At 37.9% G+C, this 23023-nt stretch overlaps 1 protein-coding gene across 5 annotated transcripts in view; it reads right to left on the bottom strand.

The window, feature by feature from the left end:
* EPB41L2 (erythrocyte membrane protein band 4.1 like 2) overlaps positions 1 to 23023 on the bottom strand; it is a 197501-nt gene that overhangs the window by 48831 nt on the left and 125647 nt on the right. For all 5 annotated transcript variants that reach the window (XM_069488687.1, XM_069488686.1, XM_069488683.1 and 2 more), the window contains exons 5-9: positions 14412 to 14454; positions 10336 to 10411; positions 6823 to 7041; positions 4993 to 5080; positions 108 to 260 (exon numbers count right to left, since the gene is read on the bottom strand). In XM_069488687.1, coding sequence (XP_069344788.1) covers positions 108 to 260; positions 4993 to 5080; positions 6823 to 7041; positions 10336 to 10411; positions 14412 to 14454 — 579 coding nt within the window. The remainder of the gene's footprint in view (positions 1 to 107; positions 261 to 4992; positions 5081 to 6822; positions 7042 to 10335; positions 10412 to 14411; positions 14455 to 23023) is intronic.

The following is a 23023-nucleotide window of genomic DNA, read 5'->3' on the forward strand; positions in this document are numbered from 1 at the left end:
CATTTTCTTAAAATTTTAGTGGAAAAGAATTCATTTAGCTCAAGGCCGTAAAGGAGCACACTGACACAACTAATTAGATATGCCAACGGCAACAGGACATTGCTTACCTCTGCAGGCCTGACTTTAATGTAGAAGTTACTGCGCTTATAGGAAATCTTCAAGATTTTTGGCCAGGCAAAACGATTGATTCTCAGTCTGTCTTTGTAAATGAGGAGGCCATTAGCACACACACCCAGCTTGATGTCCACGCCTTCTGAGTCCTGCCAAGCATAACCCAATTAATCATGGTTAGAGCTGTGAAAGTTATAGGCTAGAGAAGCTAATTAGCTCCCTCTAACCCAGAATGCCAACTTAACAAGGTTTGTATTTAAATTTTAGTGACAGTACACAAGCTAATGGAAACAGTAGGACACATGCACATCTCAAATCTATGCACATTCAAGGATCAGATTTGATTTGCCAAAGAGTTACGGCAACATGACCATAGGACACAATATTCTTCAAAAGGCATAATGCATATATTCTCAAGCTCTGTTTTGAGAGCTAACAGGGAAGAAAGGAAACAACTAGGTTAAATATCCAGAAGATAAAGGAGATAAAATGTGCTTTCTTGAAGGCTATTCCAGCCCTCAGAAATAGTCCATTGGCCCACCATTTCACTTTAGGCCAATTTATCTCAGGTGTGTTCAACCATTTTACTGTAGGCCAATTTATCTCAGGTGCACTACCCAGGCTAATAGCTATTACAATTATGCCAATATTTTGCAAAGCACTAATCCCCCACGGAAAATTTCTCTTCTAGGCTGACAGTGTTGAAATCTCTGAATTCTTTCAAGCAGTTTTTCAATAAGTCAGAGTGTTGACATCCAGTTCTCATTAAGCACCCCTTTGGCTGATATATTTCAAAGAACTGCAGACTATCATTGAAGTTATTAATAGTTTTACTTCCCCAGAGTTCTAATTTAAAATAGATGACAATCTAGAATAATCACAAGCCTGAAAGACCTTTTAAAAACCAAATAAATTTACAGGCAAAAGTGAAAAACTGTCTCCTCAGATTTCAAGTGGGGCTAAAGATCTCAGACGCACAATATTCAAAATACACAAATCACTGTTTAAGGGAAGAACTGGACATCATTCAAGATATATGAAACTGAAGAATACTATTCAAATACATTCACATTCTCAGAGATCATTAACAACATGAAACAAATTCTCACAAAAAATACTGAAACAAACACCGTATTCAGTCTAAGTCTCAATTCAACAAAAGCATAATATTTTGAGTGCCTTATTGCTAAAAATAATTCAACACAATTTATAAGAGTTTTTTAAAAGTAAAGGTACAGTACTAGGTAATTGATGCCAATTGTTTTCTCTGCTGTGACACCTGAATAAGTGATGCACACAAATAAAATTACATTAGATCAACCTGAGCAGCTTTTAAAAAATCTAATCTATTGCTTTGCTCACCCTTATCCTAGCAGCCACAACTCTCTCTAGGAATAGAATAAAAAGCTGGGGTGAATCAGGCGCAGGTGCCCGAGCAACTTGGCGCCAGACCCACACGGTGTGTTTGCCAAAACATCACTGCCCGTGGCCACAGGGAGCAAGGCGGAAGATTGCCCGAGACTGCATGTTCTCACCACAAGCAAGGAGGCAACCGTGTTTGAAACATTGAACAAGACATCTCTAGTCTGAAGCAATCTTTGGACAGGACAAGGAAGCTATTTTATTTGACTTAAATACAAACACAACCCAGATTCAAGTAAATCGGTTGATTTTGGTGGTGTTCTACATAACTGTTTTAGGATTATCAGTATCTGTTTGAGTAGAAATTAAAGATGAAGGGTAGGAAGTGAAAGGGAACAAGCATGCCTTAACCCTCCATATTTGAGCTATGCCACTCAGCAACAAAGGCAGAAAAATAAAGTAGTAAAAAGGGACACCTTCTCTGCCTTGCTCACTGCCCCGGGAAGCTGCCCCACATGGATAGCAACAGGGTCCCATGACAGCTGGCTTCCAAATGGGTTTGGTATGTGGAAAGTTCTCGCAAAAGATCGTGGAGAAGAAGGGAAGGGAGGTCAGGGTATTTCATACCCAGATTCCCTCCCTGCAGGGTCGCATCAGGCTGGCTGTGTCCCTCTGACAATGGCTCCTCTCCAGACAGACATCTCTACACAGATCTGTCCTATCGGGTTCAGGTACCCAGTCTGCTCTTCCTCCTTCAGACCAGAGAGTTAAGAGAGCTGCTGACACCAGCCCAGGGGGACCACGGGTGTTGCACTACTCTTGTGGTTTTCCCGTACCTTTGCCAAGAGTCCTTTAATTCAACTCATCCTAACATGAATGTACCATTAAGAAATCCTCTAATAAAAAAATAAATAAATCTGATCTGAAGACAATATAAAGGCACAAAACCTTAAACTACATGAAAACCTCTTTTAAATTGCTACAGATAATCTTTTCAATAAGCCACAAATATCTTACTTATCAGATATTATCTAATAAGTCAATCAGATAATAAACAGAATGAAGGTTACTTTGAATTTTTTTAGTGTTCTGTTCCTAACTACACAGCAAGAACTAACATTATACTTATAATACAGCCCATAACTTTTTAGTTTTCTAAGATGTAACATTTAAAAACAAGACTCCCAAAGCCTTGCAACACTGCCATCTAAGAACTCGTTTCTAACTAATGATCAACAAGCCAGAGAGATGCAAGATTTATATGTGGCAAGAATAGCAGGATTTAGACTCCTTATCCTTGAGATTTCACTATGTTTATGTTAAAAGTTGTGTGATTGTTAAAAATCTGTAAAAGAATGAAACATGGATTTAAATTAAAAAAAAAAAAAGAGAGAGAAGGAGAGATGGGCTTGGAAGGTCTTTTTGGTCCCAAATCTATTCTCTCCTTCCTCCCTTATTTCTATTTCTTGGCTAACCCAGCCTGTCCCCATCATATAGAAAATGACCTGAAAAACAGTCAAATGTTAGGACAATCTGTTTCACCTCCTAGAAGGATTTATCATAAGGTATCAGGCAGATGGGACTGCTTAACAATATATGGCTTTAAGCAAGCCATTCTCTGTACTCTGCTCTATATAGCTGTAAAATAAAAATGTTTAAATTTTAAATGAGACGGTGTCTGTGAAAGTACCTTTAAGTTAAAAATGATGCTGCTGGACACTATTTACTGACATGGAAAAATGTTTATAATAGTAAGTTAAAAAAAAGAAAACTGCCTAACAAAAATGATACTCGTAGTATGACCTCCTTTTAGAAAGGCATGAGAATTCAACTGTTCAAAGATCTTAAAAAAAAAAAAAAAGAAGGAAAATGTATCAAAATATTCACAGTGCTTATTTCTGCATAAAGAGATTTAAGTGATTTTTATTTTCTTCTATTTGCCTCTATTTTCACTATGAACATTCAGGAATTACTTATCTGAGGCTTAGGGAGGAAAGCTATCTTCGAGGGGGGGCCTTTCCTAGAGATCTCCTAAATCATATAATCTGGGCTTCTAAACTGTATCTAGGGATTGGCAGTGTCTTTTATTTTTTTTTTTTTATTTTTATTTTTTTTTGAGACAGAGTCTCACTCTGTTGCCCAGGCTAGAGTGAGTGCCGTGGCGTCAGCCTAGCTCACAGCAACCTCAAACTCCTGAGCTCAAGCGATCCTCCTGTCTCAGCCTCCCGAGTAGCTGGGACTACAGGCATGCGCCACCATGCCCAGCTAATTTTTTCTATATATATTTTTAGCTGTCCATATAATTTCTTTCTATTTTTGGTAGAGATGGGGTCTCGCTCTTGCTCAGGCTGGTCTCGAACTCCTGAGCTCAAACGATCCGCCCACCTCGGCCTCCCAGAGTGCTAGGATTACAGGCGTGAGCCACCGCGCCCGGCCAGGCAGTGTCTTTTAAAAGTAACAACTGCGGGTTTCTCAGTACGTTGAGTTCCCTGTGGACACATTTTTCAAAACCAAATCCGTTTTTCACCTTGCCTCCCATCCTCCTCCTTGACTCTCCCCACTATGTAATTATCTAAGCTAGAATCATGAAATCGGTGATGTTTGTTACTAGCAACCAACCATACTAACATGCATTTACAGATTTCACTTTCTGATCTATTTCTTTATGAACAATGTTCATCTAGTCATAACTGTTATTATAGCCACGTGACTGTCACTGGCATACCTTAGTATGTTGGCAAAAATGTGTACATTATTGCCTATTTTATTGTGTGTAGTGCTCTGGCATGTTTTTATATTTCTCAAATGAATCCCCTTTTAAAAATGTAAATAAATGTCTTTTAAAAAAATTTTAAAAGTATTTTTTCAGGAATTTTATTTTCAGGATTTTGATTTTTCAGGACTATGGTATTCGGGATTGTGTCTTTCAAGATCATGATCAGCTCTCCATATGTCCATTATTCCATTATTTTACCACCACTCAAATTAGACTGAAGGTGCCAGCCTACTTTATCTTTCATGAAGCACAAAACAGACTCACAGGAAAAAGCCCAAGTTTAGGGCTCATCACAAACCAGAAGCTTTTTGGAAGTGGTCATAACCATGCCACTTTTGCCCTGTTGTGGTTGCTAAGATCTGCTCCCTCTCTCAATAGAAAGGTGGGAGAGGGAGCTGGGACAGATACAGCACTTGGCCTAGCAGAAACTGGGACACCAGTTATTGGGAATAAAACAGGGTAAGGGGTAAAAAAAAGGCTGACAAGGTGCATCTTAGGATAAGTACCCATGAAAAGGTATTAATTAAAAAGACTGGGAAAAGAAGAAGTAAGGGAAGAATAAATGGTTCCTCCCACGATCATAAACCCCATAAGTAGTCAAAGAAATATTACAGAGACCCTCCCTCAAGTGAAGGCAAACAGCCTTTTTCCAAAAGTGAACTAGGCTATTCTGAAACTGGAGCCCTCTCAAAACTTCAGTGAACAGACGGGAATGATGCTACTTTCCGTTACGTTGACAGTACCTTGGCATGATGTAGGTCAACACCATACATGGAAAGTCTCTTTGCATTTTCTATGAACTGAGAATCAGCTTGTGCTGGAGATAAGCCCCTGAGAATCAAAAGAAACAGTATTATCTTATTGGTGGATGCAAAGCAAATGTGGTCAAAATGAGGGAAAGGGTGTCTAAGCTTAGAGAGTTTGGGATAGAGGAAGTAACCCAGCTAAGCTGGCAGAAGAATAGCAAACAGGTAAAAAGACTCAACTCTCAACCTCTAGTAATTTTCTCTTAAGATCCTCCAATCTAAACCTGCTAATTGTAATGAGGTGTATTTCCACCCTTACCATTTTTGTCTTAAAGAGTTGATTTTTATTATTCCCACTGGGGAAAAAAGCCACAGCAATCATGGGTATAACCTAAGTTAACTCTACTGAGAATAAAAAACAGTGATTTCATCTTTCTGAGATAGACAAATTCTCACTCCTTTTATTTTGCTAGGATTGATCGTAAGAAAGATCACAATTACTTGCATTTGATTTTACCCCTCTGATAGATAGCACGTATCACATTCTGTCCATACTAAAATTATTTCCATTCCTATCTTTATCACTAACTAAACAATTCTAAGCTCCTAGAAAACAGGACCATGTCCCATTAATCTTCATACTCCCCAAGGCATTTCAGTACCTGACATTTCATATTAGAATTATACAATAAATGCCTGTTTAGTAGAATTTAAATGACATTAATGAGAAAACATTTAGAGTGAGATATCGCATTGTTTAAAGAAAAGTCAATGAATGTGGCCTGTTTAAAACCTAATCTTTGAAAGTTCCTTTCAGATCATTTAGTAAATATTTTATAAAACTACAATCTTGCAATACAGAACAAATTACAACTTTGTAGCTAGGGTTATAAAAACTTGTGTAAAAATCCACTTTCTTTTCACACAGATATAAAAGTTCCCGAAGTATAGTATGGTATTTCATTACTTAAGTAATTTAAGTAATCCTTCGCTAAGCCAAAGGATCATCTTCTGCAGATAGTGGAACCACCAGCACATTCCTGGGGTGTATTTTCGTTTGTTTGTTTGATTGATTGTTTTTGAGACGGAGTCTCACTTTGCTGCCTTGGCTGGTGTGCAGTGGCAGCATCATAGCTCCCTTCAACCTCAGACTCCTGGGCTTGAGTGATCCTCCTGCCTCAGCCTCCCGAGTAGCTGGGATCACAGGCATGTGCCACCGAGCATGGCTTATTTTTTTATTTTTGTACAGATGGGGTCTCCCTCTTACTTAGGCTAGTCTCAGACTCTTGACCCTCAAGTGACCCTCCCGCTTTGGCTTCCCAGCATGCTAGGATTATAAGCATGAGCGGCCTCGCTTGGCCCCACCTGCACATTCTGTTACTATTCCCACATCTATCACCACCTACGTTTCTAATTCAAACCCCAATGCTTCATTATCTCCCTGGCTTTCTTATCAAACATAGTAATAAAAACAATTAAAAGGCAGAAGAAATAGAAAGTAAATGCCAATTATGTATGTGGGTGTATTTATTTTCCCAGTGTATATGTTAAGGGATGGGGAGGGAAAAGGAGATGTCTTAGAGAAAAGTACATTTATCCAATAAATGAAGCATTTATTCTCATGAGCATAGGTCCTCGTATTACAGTCATAAAAACAACGAAAGGACATCTCAAGGGGTACAAGCTGTCTTGATCAGTGCTCAGTGAGGCTCCAAAAGGAAAACTGGATAATCCCCAAAACTATGCTCAAATGTCTAGCAAGTGTTACAAGAGATGCCACTTAAATCTACCATGGCCATTCTCTCTTTAGGAAGCAAAGCAACAGACCTGTGGGTTTTGTGCAGCTCTATCACCTTCTCTTCCAGCTCCTTAGTTTGTGTGGGGGCAAACTGGTATTCGCTGAGGTCAATGTTGCTATGCACTTCTGGGTCATAGTCTCCAAGTTCAGCCTGCAGTGTGTAGGATCCCAGGAGGGCATGAGTTGCAATGGAGCACGGCAGGTGGCCAGAGGCAATGTCCTGCCGGAGCTGAAGGCACAACAAGTATCTGTGAGGAACAGAGGGAGAAAGGGTCAGAGGAGAACAATTAGTTAAGATTGCAGCACTTACAATCCTTAAATGCTAACATTCCTTTGAAAACAAATATACAATATAGGCCCTCTTCGTTGCCATAGCAAAACCAGTCTTCTCTAAGAAGCCTCACCTTGCTCCCTGGGCTCCTAAACCTGTGGTTTATTTATGGAAACTGAGTCCAGAAGGCCAATAAATAGAATGGAAAGTCTAAACTGCCGTTCTGATAATTTTGGTAATAGTCTATGATTACTACCATAATGAAGAGTTTTGTGACTGAAGTAAAAATTTCAATCAGTTAAACTCCTTGGATTTAAAATTTTAATAAAAATTAGCATGCCCCTCAAAAGTTGTAAAGATTAATGAAATTTTTAAAATAACTACAATCATTTGCCAGAAAAAGCTAAAGTTAGCCCCCTTTTATCATCTCTACCTACACTTCACATTAATTTCTCCTTTTCTGAAATAACTTTAATAATTATAAGTAAATCTCTATGTTGAAGCCCTTACTTGTCCACTTACTCTGTATCTAAACAGGCAGCTAGCTCAGTTTAGTAGAAAAAGCATGGCATTTGGAGCCAGGAAGAGCTGACTCTATGTGACCCAGTGCCAGTTAATTTACTTGCCTCAGGTGAATTTCCTATCTGTAAGGTAAGAAGAACTTTACCTCCTTTTGAAAGTAAGGACAAAAATTAGATAATATAAATAAGATACCTCGCATGATGCCTGGGAATCAATAGCTTAGGCAACGATAATTTTTGGCTATAATAATAATATTCTCATTCAATGTTCCAAGTGGTTTACTATATAGATATAAAAGAATTTCTGTTTTCCACTAAGTAACATGCAGAAACATGAGATTTATAGTCTATGGGGATTTTTTTCTTTTCAGCCTCACTACGAATTCCTTTTGGTGACATTTTAAAACCTGATTTCCACTCTCGAATTTCACCACTTGTCTAAGGTCACCACGCATCCCTCTGAAATTAATGGCAGTGCCCTCATTCTTGAAAATCATTTGGAGCCCACCATTCCTATCGGTGGCTGGTCACCTTCTTCCCATGGACATTTCTGCCTGGCCTGGCCTCTTTAAACCCAATCCTCTTCCTGCTCTCTCCCCGACATGATCAAATGGGGGTGCTGGCCTCTGGTCCAGGTCTCATCGTGGTTGGGTCAGAGAGCACAACCCAGCACGTGGTTCCAGGTCAGTTCAGTTATACCTGGATTCCCACCCAAAATCCATCACCAGGCAGGGACTCTGCTTACCATCATCACAGTCCCCCAGTTAGCAAAGTACTTGCTGCACAGCAAACACGAAATAATTTTCTGAGAGAATGGAAGTCTTCTCACTGTCACTACATTTGGGTATTTTATGAATTGCAGGAGCTCTCTTTTTAAGGAGGATTATGTTTCCTTGACCCGGAGAACAACATGAGCATAATTGTACTTTAGAAAACTAAATTTTAAACTATGGCTCCAGGTTATCCTCAAATTTTCTAATCAGTAGTAGTGCTAGTTCTCCACATTTTCTGATACTTTTACAACCTAAACACAAGGATACCATCATGTTGTTCCTTTTTACAGTATTGTCTCTACTTTTCACATTGGTGCTTCCCCCTGTTTTCAAAGCCTAAGTCTAAGCCCTATTAACTTCAAACAAAAATGGCAAGAGCTTCCTGAATTTCCCAACTCCATCTTCTTCACACAGCACTACGAAGCATTCTTCAAACATTATTCCAAATAGCATTCTTGCGCTCCTCAAAATGTTTGTCTTCTAAATGTTAACTCAAGTCATGGTGAATATTTCACCTGTGATATTGAAGCTGCCAGGCCACAAGTACAGGCAGGTGGCTGGTCTCAAGCTGCACCACTAAGACCTTTAGTTAGCTTGCAGACGATATCATTCCTCCCACTACTAACAGGCAGACTGTTGAAGCTGCATTTATACAGAAAACTAAAGCACTTACTGATGCTATAAACTTGCAATCACTAAAGGATTATCATCCCCAAAACAAATTACTGTAAGAAAGAGCATGTGTACAGAGAGGGCGTTAGGTCACAAAGCCCCAATTACATGCACGGTTCAAAGGCGCTCCAGGCACTCCTGCGGTGAAGCTCTGCATCCTACACGTGCCAACCAGTCAGGTTTTATGCTCTAGGCAGCTCACTGTGCAGTTACAAAAGCTACTATTTATTATTTACTAGCTGAAGCTAATTCAATCAGAACTTAATTAGTACATTCCTATTCAGCAACAAGTAGTAGAGGAAGAAAAAGGCCTGCCATTTATCCAATATTGGAAAGAACTCTCTATCATTCCTATTTCACATGGTCATTATGCACTCTTTTAAGCACCTCTATAACTTGATGTTTGACAACAAAGCTGCCCTAGCAGAGCATCAAAGACACAGGAACCAAAGATAAGCAGAGTCTTTCACTAAGACAGACCCTCTAGTTTCCCAAAAGTACATATACTGCACACAGTTGTCCTTGGCCATGTAAACAGCCTTTTAAAAATACTGTATATAAAAATCACCCTTACAAAAAAAAGAAAACACTCTTTAAAATGCTTACTCTTACCAAAGCTAAGAAATCCTATCACTGGTACCCAATCTAATAAGGCTAAGATTTCAAGGTATTTATTGATTCACAATGTTCCTTAGTTACCATTCAAATACTCAGAATCAGTAAATGTTCTCTTGCTCCTAAACTGAATCCTTTATTTGCAATTTAAGTGTATGTTCTTATAGCCCATACAATCTCAGAGAATATAAAAATGAAATAGCTATTGACTCTACGTGAGAAAGCCTACTTTTGTTACTTTTGGTGAGGTCAGGGAGACAAAAAAATTACTAGTTCAACTGGCTTTTAAAAATAATTTCATTTTTTCTACCTTTATTTCATCTTTGTAATATGAGACTAGTACACAGGCACGTAAGTAATACAAAAAAATAATTAGTATTAAAATCTGAAATATTAAATATCAGTGACTTTTTAAAGCAAAACATAGGAAACAAAGTTGTCAATAATATCACTTTTAAAATTTTCATTACTCAAATATAAATAAAGAAGTTAAAGAAAGTGAATAAAATTTTTGAAACTGGTAACATTTTAAACTAATTAGGAGTACCCATGTCTAAGGAAACCACGAAAACTTAATTTATGAAAAATTGTTTTGGTTTTCAATCCTAAAATTACCACTATGCTCCCAGGGCACAAAAATAAATGACAGCTATAAGGAAAAGTTCATTTAAAAGTACAACTATAAAGTACCTGGTGATATCTTCAGTCAACTGAGAAGGATCGGGAGGATAAAACTTCACATTAAAAGTGAACAGCCAGGGAAGATCTGTAATTGTTAAATATCACGGTTATTTATCCAATCAAGAGAATGACTATATTGATAAAACTTAAAGGTCAATGTTCAAACAGTACAGACTAGTCTCACTAGAAATCAATGTGCAAAATTTAATTTTTTATTTAAAAAGATATAACTTATAAAACAAAAAATGAAAAATAAAATAGAAAACAATTACATAAATAATCCACCATTAAGATAATAGGTTCGTTTTCTCATAAACACTTACTGGTACTTCAATAAATGTTTTATATGGTGAACCATTATGCAAAAATTTTAACGTGACCTCCATATAATAGTTCTGAGATAAGATTTTAATGACAGGATTTCTAGTTGTCAAATATTCTCTGCTCTTTTTAAAAAAAAAAAAAAAAGCATTTCAGGATTTCTACATTGTTGGGGAAAGAGAAGTAATGATCAGTTGATCATAATAGCTATTCAAGAAATTATTAATGGGGCCGGGCGCAGTGGCTCACGCCTGTAATCCTAGCACTCTGGGAGGCCGAGGCGGGTGGATCGTTTGAGCTCGGGAGTTCGAGACCAGCCTGAGCAAGAGCGAGACCCCGTCTCCACGAAAAATAGAAAGAAAATTAGCTGGACAACTAAAAATATATAGAGAAAAAATCAGCTGGGCATGGTGGCGCATGCCTGTAGTCCCAGCTACTTGGGAGGCTGAGGCGGGAGGATCGCTTGAGCCCAGGAGTTTGAGGTTGCTGTGAGCTAGGCTGATGCCACAGCACTCTAGCCCAGGCAACAGAGTGAGACCCTGTCTCAAAAAAAAAAAAAAAAAAGAAAGAAATTATTAATGGGCTATTTGAAGAAAGTGTTAAAGAGATCCCAGGGTAGGGAATGTATGGTAAAATTTCACAATACTTAAGACAATAAAATTATTTCTCAGGTTTTATAGAGTAGGTGTAAGTATACTCATATACAACACACACTTTGCTGTATTGTGCCATAGAGAATGAATATAGCAAACAGCCATGTTCATAAATGACTTTAAAAGTTAAAACCTTATCATTTATACATTAATATTTAACTGATGTTGTGATATATGTTTTAGATGGCTTAAAATAATAAAACTATGGGAAAATGGCAGGTATTATTTTCCTAAAGGGATTCAAATAATTCCACTAGACTGAATTTAGAGTTCTGTTCAAAGTTCACAGTAAATAAAAACCAAAAAAGTTGTGTAAGTTATTCCATTCTATACATACTGTATATTTAATTTATAGACATGAAGAAAAATTTCTTAAATCCCATTTTCTTGTTCAATGTGTCATTTTGTCTTTTTTCTTATCATCAGCACACTCCCTTTCCTCTAACTCAACAGTCAACAAATATTTATTGAATGGCTACAGTGTACATACATGCACTTTTGCTGGATTTTGGATCAGTATATCACTATTGTACTAATGAAGTCAATCCTGCTAACCTTAAACAGATTTCAGTTCTGCATTACACATTTAAAAACATAATAATGAGATACAGGATTTTCCTGAATATCATGAAATGTAATGTTTCTTGGCCTCTAGCACCATGCTGACTGCGTCAAATATCCATGCATTGTGTATGCGTACATACTTGTTTGAGGTGACTGCTAATCCATAATTAAGCAAACTCATCACAGGATTATCATTTCTTAATGGCTCTGTGTTTATTTGTTTTCTAGGTATTAACACTAGCACATGCTTGCCTGGATATGACTACAGCAATACATTTCTAATAGAATGCCGATATTTTAGAATATATTTCCAAGTCTAAAAGCTATTGAAATGCACCAATAATGCTAAGCTTTTTTTAAATTGACAAATAAAAATGTTATGTATTTATAGTACACAGTAAGATGTTTTAAAATATGTATACATTCTGGAATGGCTAAATCAAGCTAAGTCACATATGTGTTATTCCTCACATATGTTTTTTGTGGTAAGAACACTTAAAATCTACTCCCAGTGATTTTTCAAGCTAAAATTTTAATTTAATTATATATTGTTATCATCACACTTTTTATCTGCTATATATAAACAGTCCTCCTAGCTCTGGATTGTTTATATATCAATCATATGCAAGCCTTAGATATATGGAGTCTTATTTGTATAAGCTTGAGAAAATAAAGGTTTTAAAGGCAAATTTTAAATCGGTACCATTAGGTTGCTGGTTGTCATAAATAACTCAAAAAATTAGTATTTATCTTTGCTAATTGTCTATCAACTGAAAAGTACAATAAAATCATAGCAGAGATAAGGTTAAGATAGAACAGGAAGTTCTTTTTGTTCATTTTAACAGGAGCAAAGAGTAAGAGGTAAGTACAACAGCTAAAACTTCATCTCCTCAGCCCACTTGCATGATGGTGACAGTACAGGATGCCATTTAAAGAACTGGCTCCAATAGTTTAAAAAAGTCTAATGCTATTTGTTACTGTTATTCATCTTGCCAAACCACAAGGGCAAAAGTCCTAGAATACTCTTAAAAAAAAAATTCACAAGTAATCAAAGCATAAGAATGTGATTCATAATCAGCAAAGTTTTGCGTTCCAAAAGTTAGGAAATCTCCATAACTCTGAAGTGAGTGGCACATAAAAATAACCAAACAAGAACCAAAACAAAACCATAGGAAACAACTCAGTGAAACATCAATCATGTGTCTTAGGTTGCCCTGTTCTTTCTATGCTTGGGTCACTTGGCAGGTCTGGCTTCACAGAAAGTGTAAGAACCAAGGGTCTGTATCTGTTTGAATTTATGCACTTTGGGAAGCTTTTCAAAAACAACTGCAGAAGAGACAAAGGGAAAGTTCCAGAGCTTTCTGGTATAGTTTTTCCCATAATGTAAGAATAACTCATCTATGTCTACTTATTCCTTTGCTTCATTCCCCGCCTTTTCCATCATGAGGAAAATATGAATGGATGAAAAACCAGGATGATAAATGCCGAAGAGAGGATGCTGGGGAGCTCGAACAATAATCACAGGACAGGGTGGCCAACCAGGCCAGACCACCTGGAACTGTTCCAGCTTTAACACAGACAGTCCGTATACTGAGAAACCCCTCAGTCCTGGGAAAATCAGGAAGGTTGATCATTCTAATAAGAGACATTAAAAAAACAAAAGGAAAAGAAAGATGAGTCTACAAGGAAAGGAAATGGGAAAAAAATAAGGTATGTGCTCAGAATAAAAAAGGAGAGTAGAGAAGGAAAGAAATGATATGGACTATCAAAAAGATAAATAACTTCAGAGAGAAACAAAGAAAGAAAGGACATGCAGAGAACCTAAAACAGGAAACAGAAGGCAGAGGAAAAGGACAATAGGGAAAGCATAGATTTGTACCAGCATTTTCACTTTAGGAATAATAAATAAGTAAGGAAATGAAACCAACAGGACAAAGGGCATTTTGCAGGTTGGCACCTGGAAAGAGTTTCTCTCTGGACAAGTCTGGAGCCCACACTCTAGGAAGGCTGTTAGGAACTTCCCAGTCCTTAGATTTCATTCTTCAGACTAAAAATCCTAGCTACCTGTGGCTGCCTACCTTCTCTGCTTCAGTCATTCACAGGCCCTAAAGTAAATTAAGTATCCAGATCCCCTATCAGAGATTCTCTGTGGCAATAATGTTTCTTGGCACAGATATCACAAAGCCAGCCACAGGTAACACAACCTGCAGAGGCAGAAGTTACAGAGGGAACTGACGCTGCTAGTTAGAATGTGACATCTGAAGTCATTCAGGAATTCTATGAGAACATGGAAAGAAAGGGACAAGGAGGCCTAATTAGAAACCTAGATTCAAAGAGATAGTAAAGTGGCCTTTGACTGTGGAACCAATGAAGAGCAGAGACAGCAAAGATCTTAGAGAACTGAAAAGATTGTTCGAGAATTCACTCCAGTATATCTACAGTGTATCCATATACCTCTATATTCCTATAAATGTTATTAAAGGTAGAAATAGATAAATATAAAAATAAACTCAATAACCTCCAAGTATGATTAGTTAAAATACTTACTTCGCAGTTGTCTCTGTATTTTTTTTGCGGAATCTAGCCAGTTCTGAAGGAAGGAGGAAAAAAAAGTTAATGAACTCACAAGAAATATTCCAGAATTCAAAATAGAACAGTTTACAGTTCATATACTTATTGAAATACAAGTATATTTTAATAATGTCCTATTCAAAGCAGCTTTCACCTATTAGCATTTCACTAGGCTAAGTACTGGTTTGGTTTTGAGCGTGTATGTGTGTGTTATACATAAAATACTAAAATGCTTTTAAAGTGGGTCTCATAGGCCTCATTCTCTTGGATCTGAAATGAAACATTTGTCCAAATGATGAGACATAACATATCTACATATAGCCTTTATTCTATAGAACTGCCAGCAAATAGTCCCTGCACTCACTGAAATGAGAGCTCTTCAAGGGCAATAATTAGTTCATACTCACGAAGGATAAAATGTGGATTGGAAACCATTGGCTAAAAGTATATACACATCAAACACAATTCCCTCAACCCCCAAAGCCAACTCCTTCTCCCCCCTTAAGCCTTCTTTCCTGCAACTATACAATGCTAAGGAGAGGTACGGTCAGACTGGAGACAGTATTTCCCTTCGTGGGCTTACTAAAACATCCTTCTTTGTTTTTAACCTCATTCTAACTTGGAAGTCACATTTATAAGGAACTCCCTCTCTTTCACTTTCCCCTCATTTCTGCCCTTTGAGAAAGCTAACATAAAAACATGCTAGGAAACCCCTATACTATCTTAAAGCAAAAAAGATCAAACTTGAACTATTAGATTCAAACCACCTGAGTGAGGACATTAAATATTTGTCTTTCAAAGATATAAGCAAAAGACCCATCCAAAAACATTGTCTGTGTATTTATATATATATTTGTTTGTATTTTTTATATTTCTCCCATCCTATCCTCATCACTAACATAGGAGAAAAACACTTTTTGAGATACAATAAAGTGACTCAAATAAATGACTTTACAAGAAATCAGCTTTGTTGATTCTGAGAAGTATCTAAAATAATATAACATCTCTGCTTAAACAGAATTTTATTTAGATATATAAAGCAAACAATTAAAATATTTATTGTTACATAGAAAATAACCTATTGTCCTAATAATATATTAAAATGTTACAACATAACATTAACTTACACTATTAAAAAGTAATAACAACAGGATGCTTTCTTTGAAAGCACAGTTGCAAGGACCTCTTTGGGTTTTACTACACCATCCGTGCCCCACACTCGGGGCAGCAAAGATCCAAGATACGCATGGCTCTGATCTAACACTGGTCATATTCAAACCTCTCAATAAAGAACTGCCAGAGCCTAGTTACAGAGTACTGGTGTCCCAGCTGCATGCGCCACTGACGTGAAGGGCAGTGGGACCCTCTAATGGTACCTCCAGTGCTGTGTGAGGGAGCAGCTCTAATTCTCGCCTCAGAAGAGAGCCTGGCATTCAGCTCCCGGCCCTGCAGCTGCTGTCCCACCCAACAGCTGGCTCACAATGGCCAATCGGCCACCACCATGAGTGCACGGGAACGAGAAAAATTCATCAGCCAGCCTCTAGCCCAGACTGGTTTGAGGCTGGGGGTGAGGTGAGGGAGGGTCAAGTGGGGGGCATTTTCATCCAAGGAAGTAACAACCACAGCAAGAAAAAATGAATCAGAGACAACTCGTGCCAAACTGAAAGGAAAAGAAAAAAAAATTCCTCAGAACATTAACATAGAGAAAGAAGAATAGAGAGGGAACTGCTGGTCTTAAAGACAGACGCTTCCCAATCTGCAGTTTTATTAAGTGTGACCGCTGGTGTAGGTGCCTGATACAGAAAAGCAATAAAGACCTCTCTGTTCCAGGAGAAGATGGAGGAAGCCTGTGACCCCAAGGACTAACCCTGTGTCCCAGCCACGTAACACCTTCTGTTCTCTCCTCAAGTCCCAACTCCTTGCACAAATTTCCTGACCGTTTCTACAGGGCCTGGTGAGAGTCCGTAGAGCTCTACAGACCCAGGAATAGGAGTGACAAGTCAGCCAGCCAAACTCAGACTCAGTATCATTCTCGGGCCACTTTCCACAATATTGCTAGACAGAATATTGAATGAAGTGGCTTCATTTCTTATTCCCACCCCTATCCAAAGACTAAGGGGACAGAGTGTGCCTGATGTGATCAGCAGCAGGAGGTGTGACACCTTCCATTCACCTTCCTGGTTTGCCCTCTCCTAACCACACTCACCACCACACTGCAAGCTCCATCCCTGCCAGGGACTAAGGATGTCTTCCCGCTCTCCAGGACGCTCTCCAGGACTACAACCGGCAAGGGCTGGACCAGACCATTTGTTCGTATCACCCAGGGTACTTGGCAGTTTTAGGCAACCAGTAAGTACTAAATTAATACCTGCTGACTGATACCTACCCATTGCTTCCTTCCTTCCTCTCCATGCTGTGGTCATCTTAAATGATCACAAGTTATATTATTTTTATGAGATTTAGTTTTACTTGAATAATTATCTCTAATGAGTACTTAGATGGTGGTAGGTGGGGTATAATTTTACTGCCTACCATCATAAATTCATAAGTAAAAAACAAAAAAATACTTAAAATGACTTACAAGAATGCAAGTTTATTATCCGTATCATCAGTTACACATAAATAGTAGACATAAAACTTTCTAATAAATAAAGTGCGTAATAAAAATAAACATCTTGGTTTGACACTTAAGGAAAAGGGCTGGCTGGGCAGACCAAGAAACAGATACAAAAAAGATAGAAAATAACAGAGAATGAGAAAAATGCATTAGACTTAAAGGTCTGGCTGGTACAGCCACATATATATAGACTTTACAGTCAGAAATACATGGAAGTCAAATTCTGACTTTCTACCAACTCTGATTTGGGCACATTCTTTGGCTTCCATAACCCACCATTTCTTCAACTGCAAAAAGGGGATCACAATATCCATCTCACAGAGTAGTGCTTTGCAACCCTTCTTTCTTTCTATTGCTTCCTGAAGAGTAAATATGCATGCAAAGTACTTTCCCCAGTGCCTTTAATATATCTTCTTTTTTTGCAATAATAAAACTAAATTAGTTTATCACCTTTTGGTCTATATCCCTTCTTCACATAATTTTGTATTTCCAAAGGTGATATGTTATGTACATTAAAAAATACCTATATAAATATTCCTATCCACAAAAAGTTAATAAATCAGACTTTGGGTCCAACGAAATACAGTCGCTCCATTCATGGGCCAGATAAAATGAAAACCAAACACTTTTCCTTAGAGAAAACTGTCTGATGATAATGTCAGCTCTTTCCACAAAGCTGTCCTACTATGGTGACAACTCTTCTCAGAAATGGAGATAAGACATAAATAACACAATCCCTTCTCATGAAAATAATTACCTGTATGACTCATCGAAGTGCTTCTACGTACATGTTAAAGTATTACCCAGCTAAGCATTTCTAAATTTTGCCTGATGATAAGAATCCAAATTTGTTAAAAGACAGATTTACCCATGGCCCACCTGGAACATCCTTCAACATTCTCCAGGGGAGGAGCCCTAGAAGTTCTATTTTAGTGACAGCTCCAGGCGATTCATGATCAGGCAAGACGGATTTTTTCAGTGTTTCCCAAATGTTAAGGTATAGGCAAAAATGCAAAATTCAGGAGAGCTGGCACTCATATCAGATTTCAATAAAATTTATCTTGGTTTATTAAAAAAAAACAAAAAGTATTTCACCAGCTACTTAAGGGCAGGAACATTCACTCACTCAATATGGTATCCTTCTCCTCAACTTCCCCTGCCAGCGCCCACTCCACACCCAAAATATGAACTCAGTAAATATTTATCTTCTGAACAAACACCAGTTATAAGAGACTAATAAAAGTTACAAGGAATCCTATAATGGGCTTCCAACAGAAGTAAACTGAAATTAAAATGTGGTCCTAGAATATCAGTATTTTTAATCACTTTTGAACATGAAATCAGAAGGTGATGAACTCAAATTGGAGGTGAAAATGTTACATTTTTATTTTCACTAACTTCTTTTTTTTTCTTTCAAGAGACAAGGTCTTACTCTGTCTCTCCCAGGCTAGAGTGCAGTGGCGTGATCATCACTCACTGCAACCTCAGACTTCTGGAGTTCAAGTGATCCTCCTGCCTCAGCCTCCCAAGGAGCTGAGACTACAGGCATGTGGCACCATGCCTGGCTAGTCTTTATTTTAAAAATGGGGTCTTGTTGTGTTGTCTAGGCTGGTCTTGAACTCCTGGCCTCAAATAATCCTCCTATCTTGATTTCCCCCTCAAAGTGCTAGGATTATAGGTGTGAGCCACTGTGCCCAGCCTTCACTAACTTCTAACTGAAATTTAGCATTACCATCAATTACACATGTAACAGAAAAAAACCTGGTTAATATCAGAGGCACCTTAGTCACCAGTAGAAATAAAAAATACTTGATATGAAATATCATTTATGCTAACCAATATTTTGAAATCATAGTAGATATTAGATACTGATGATTAATATATTAACAAAAATACATACCTATTACTTTATCCCAAATTTTATGTTACTGTTTTGAGAATGTAACTTAGTAATCATAGCTCTGTGTACTTTATTATAATTGTACATTTAAGACACCTAAGAGGCAGTCTATATAATTCACCTGACCGTCAAAAGAATCCAAGGCACAAAATAAGATGGGTTTTTTTTCCTGCCTTAGAAAGTTACAGAAATTTTTTTTTTAACTAAGCAGCATAGCGAGTAGCTGTACTAGTATTGGTTGAAGAAACTCCTTAATCCTACTCTCTATCCAATACAAATCTGAGGGTGAAACAGACTTGGTTAACCAAGTCTTCTGACATTTCCCCACAACATTTTCAATACATATTCTCAGGAAAAGTGTTAAAGATATTCTCAATTATCCTCTAACAACAGAAACATCTAGAAAAAGAAAGCTTGATAATGAATCATAGCACTGCATTTACATTCATACGATGCCAACAGGATTGGAAAGAACCTCAGAGTACGTGGTCCAAATTTCCATGAAGACTGGGATTGGCCTAACTCTTGCCTAAGTGGCTACGAATATTTGAACACCTCTGGGATCACAAACCACATGGGGTTATCAGGACCCCATACTCCCTTGGCTTTTCTGACATTTCAAACGCCTATAATTCTACTACCTCAAAAGAACATTTTATCCTTTACATCAAAACTTCTTACACTTTAAAGGTACATATGAATCACGTGAAGGTCTACTCAAAACGCAGATTCTATTTCAGCAGGTCTAGGGTGAGAGCCTGGAATTCTTTGTTTCTAACAAACTTCTATGTGGTGCTAACACTGCTGATCCCTGGACCACTCTTTGAGTAGCACAGCTCTAGATCTCTTTTTACGTAGAAATTCTTGTCTTTTCCTGAAAGCCAAATGTAGAGAGACATTTTTCAAGTCCTGCTAGCTTGTCAGCCCTTCACTGAGTCAACACTCTAATTACCGTCAGCTTCCTGCAGAAAGCCCTAATAGGGCACAGTTTCCACATTCTTGTATCTGCCTCTCAGCTCCTCCCCAGCACAATAAGCAGCCCTACCAAAGACTACCAAGACCCCCCTGTACCAAAGAATGCCAAGACTCACAGTCCTTTTATCCCACTTGCTAACCACTTTCACCTGACAGAGAAAAGTAACCACAGTCATCAACCGGCAGCATCCTATTAGCAGTCTGAGTGTGTGGTTGCCACAGAAGGGCCTTGACCACACTAACCCTGGATGACAACTCAAGACATATTCACAAAACTCATCTTCTAGTTCTGGCAAAGAGTCTCCCCTTGACCAAACTTTAGTCAGGCTCCTCTGAAACCTCTTCTCAATTAGGCCTCAACTTTTGGACTTCCATGTCCATCTACACACCCTCCAATTTTAGAAATAATCTTGCTAATAAGTTGGTTTAGCCATAATTTCCTCATCCTTCCCTGATATCTGATCACCCTCAGTATCTGATCAGGTTCCTCATCCGCTGCCAGCTCCCAGGTGATATCAGATCACGCTGGCCTGCCTTCAGTAAGAATCCTATTAGGTCAGTTTAGCCAGAATCCCCCTAAGTACCTCCTGATGTTTCCTTTTAGTGATTTTCCATCCACTGACCCTCATTCTGCTTCTTGACTATAACTCCCCACTCTGCCTTGTTGTGTTTGCTGTTGAGCCCAATCTCTCTTGTCTATTGCAAAACCCCACTGCAGTGGTCCTTATACCTATTGCAACAGTCCTGAATAAAGTCTGCCTTATTATTTTAACAAGTGTTAGAACAATTTTTTTAACAGCTTCTTTCCCCAAAAAAACCATCTATCTCACCTAATTCCCCATCCAAGCTGAACCCTAAGATCCCAGAGTTATAAGTTTTTCCAAATGCCTAGCCATGCCTTCCTCACTTGTTTCTGATGATCTCCAATTTGGCCAGGTGAGAGACATTAACAAATTCAACCCAGCTCACACCGTATTACCAAATGTTAAAAGGGATAAAAGTAGTTTTGTTTAAAATCTGCATTTTCTCATAGGAATTTATAGCACTGAAACAGATCCCCTTTAATATACCTTTGCCTAAATTAGGTCTAATAGAACTCTACCGTAATGCTGGTGTTAGGAGAAAAGTTACAGGCATTATATCACATTGAAACATTCACTATACATCTGGGACAACGTGGGATTATAAAGTTTAACTGGATTGAATAGAATTTTGTTAAAGAATAGTCTATATATGTGAACAGTTTAATATTTAAGTTTTCAGTTCTAGGTTCTGAGGGAGAAATGGTCTGGCTATTACACAACTTCAACTAATTTTCATGAAGTTAGCTGTACATATCAACTTCATTTCTAACAAGCTCCTCTTTCAATACAGCCTGCAGCAAAATGACATTATAATGCCTGGGCCAAATGCCAAACTTTGTTAACATCAAAAATTCAAGACAATCTTTTTCCTTTAAAGAGAGTTCAAACCCTTAATGAAGGTTTCATTTAGACATGAACATAAGAACTTTATGGACTTGGAATTCCATATGTAAAAGAAAAACATGTCTCTTGATTCCACATATTTTTAACAACATTTTCCATAGCCAAGTTTACATGAGATTTCTCCACAGACATTTAAAAGCTCTTAACACTAACAATGATAGATTTTCATACTCAGAATGAACTGAAAAGCCTTCCAACTCAGTGTCTCAACCATGAGATACAGTACTATACTAAAACCAAAAGACAGTTTATATTTTTCTCTCTATGAAAAATTTTCATACAAATAATTGTGGCTTTGCTTCACCTTCACTTTATAATAAGTTAAAGTAAGTATCAAAACTTCCATAAATCCAGGTAATATTCAGTGTGAGAAAGAACGAAGCTTACACCCCTGTATCCTATTGTTGAAACTGCATGGGTTTTGAGCAAAGCAGGACTGATTAAGCCGAGTTAGTATAACATTAATAAGTCTGTGTGAAAAAAATACAATAGCATACAAATCTATATTGGAAGAATAAGAGTTCTTTTGCCTAGATCTCTAGAGGATTGGATTTTGTCTACATAAACAGGAATTTTTTAAATTGCACGATACAAAAGTTACAAAAGCAAATTAGACTATGCATGAATAATTAAATATATTGCTAATTATATTTGAGCATTCATTTCCTAAAAAGTGAAAGTCTCAGAAAGGACACCCCTCTCTTTATCCCCAAAATTTTTGAGTTAAAGCCTAGATACAAAGTGTGTACCTAATTTTATATGTATTTTCATCTTACATTTCCTAAGAGAAACTAAAAAGTATAATAAGGAAATTATGAATTCTTGTTTACATCTTATTAGCATCTTTTTGTCAAGAATGCTATGGTAAACCCACCCAAACTTATCCTTATCTTAATAACTTCTGCCTTACTGACCTTAATCTCTCCTTGACTTCAGCCATCCCCTTCATGTCCACACCCCAGCATCACACAGTTCAAGATACAATCATTTCCTCTCCTTGTGTTTTGTGCCCACTTATTTCCACTGTGCCTGCTCTTCAGCATCTTTGGACTTCCATCCCTTACCCCAACTGTTTTCCGCCAGCCTATCAGCCTATTTCACCTTCAATTACTTTCCTTCCTGAGATCCCCTGAATACTCAGCTTGATTACATCTCATCAGCACCTCCAGTTTTCTCAATCCTTTGTCCTCTTATAACTACCATGAACAGAGCCAAGAGAACCCTTCCCATACTCCATTTCTCCACTAAAATACCCAGGTTGGTGAAGGCAATTAGAGAAAAATATACAAATATATTCTGCTGCCATCACAATTTTATGATCGCCAATCTCAGCAGAACTATCAACAGAAATCCACATGCTAGCCCTTTGCTGGCTGTCTCTCCTGGTCCCACTGCTACCCTACTCACTCTTAAGCAGATGGTTTTACCCTCTATTTCATGGAGATGTTAGGCTGCACTTTGCTCAACTCAAATTTTTTAACAACTGCACCACCTCTAATCCTGTTTCTTGCAGACTCTGGATGAGGTCGCCCTCTTTATTCAAGGTTAATCCTCTTCATGACTCTAGAACCCTTTGTCATCACCATTCTCCTCTGTCTTCAACCATATC

The sequence above is a fragment of the Eulemur rufifrons genome, chromosome 15 (assembly GCF_041146395.1).
Source record: "Eulemur rufifrons isolate Redbay chromosome 15, OSU_ERuf_1, whole genome shotgun sequence".
NCBI classification, from domain to species: Eukaryota; Metazoa; Chordata; class Mammalia; order Primates; family Lemuridae; genus Eulemur; species Eulemur rufifrons.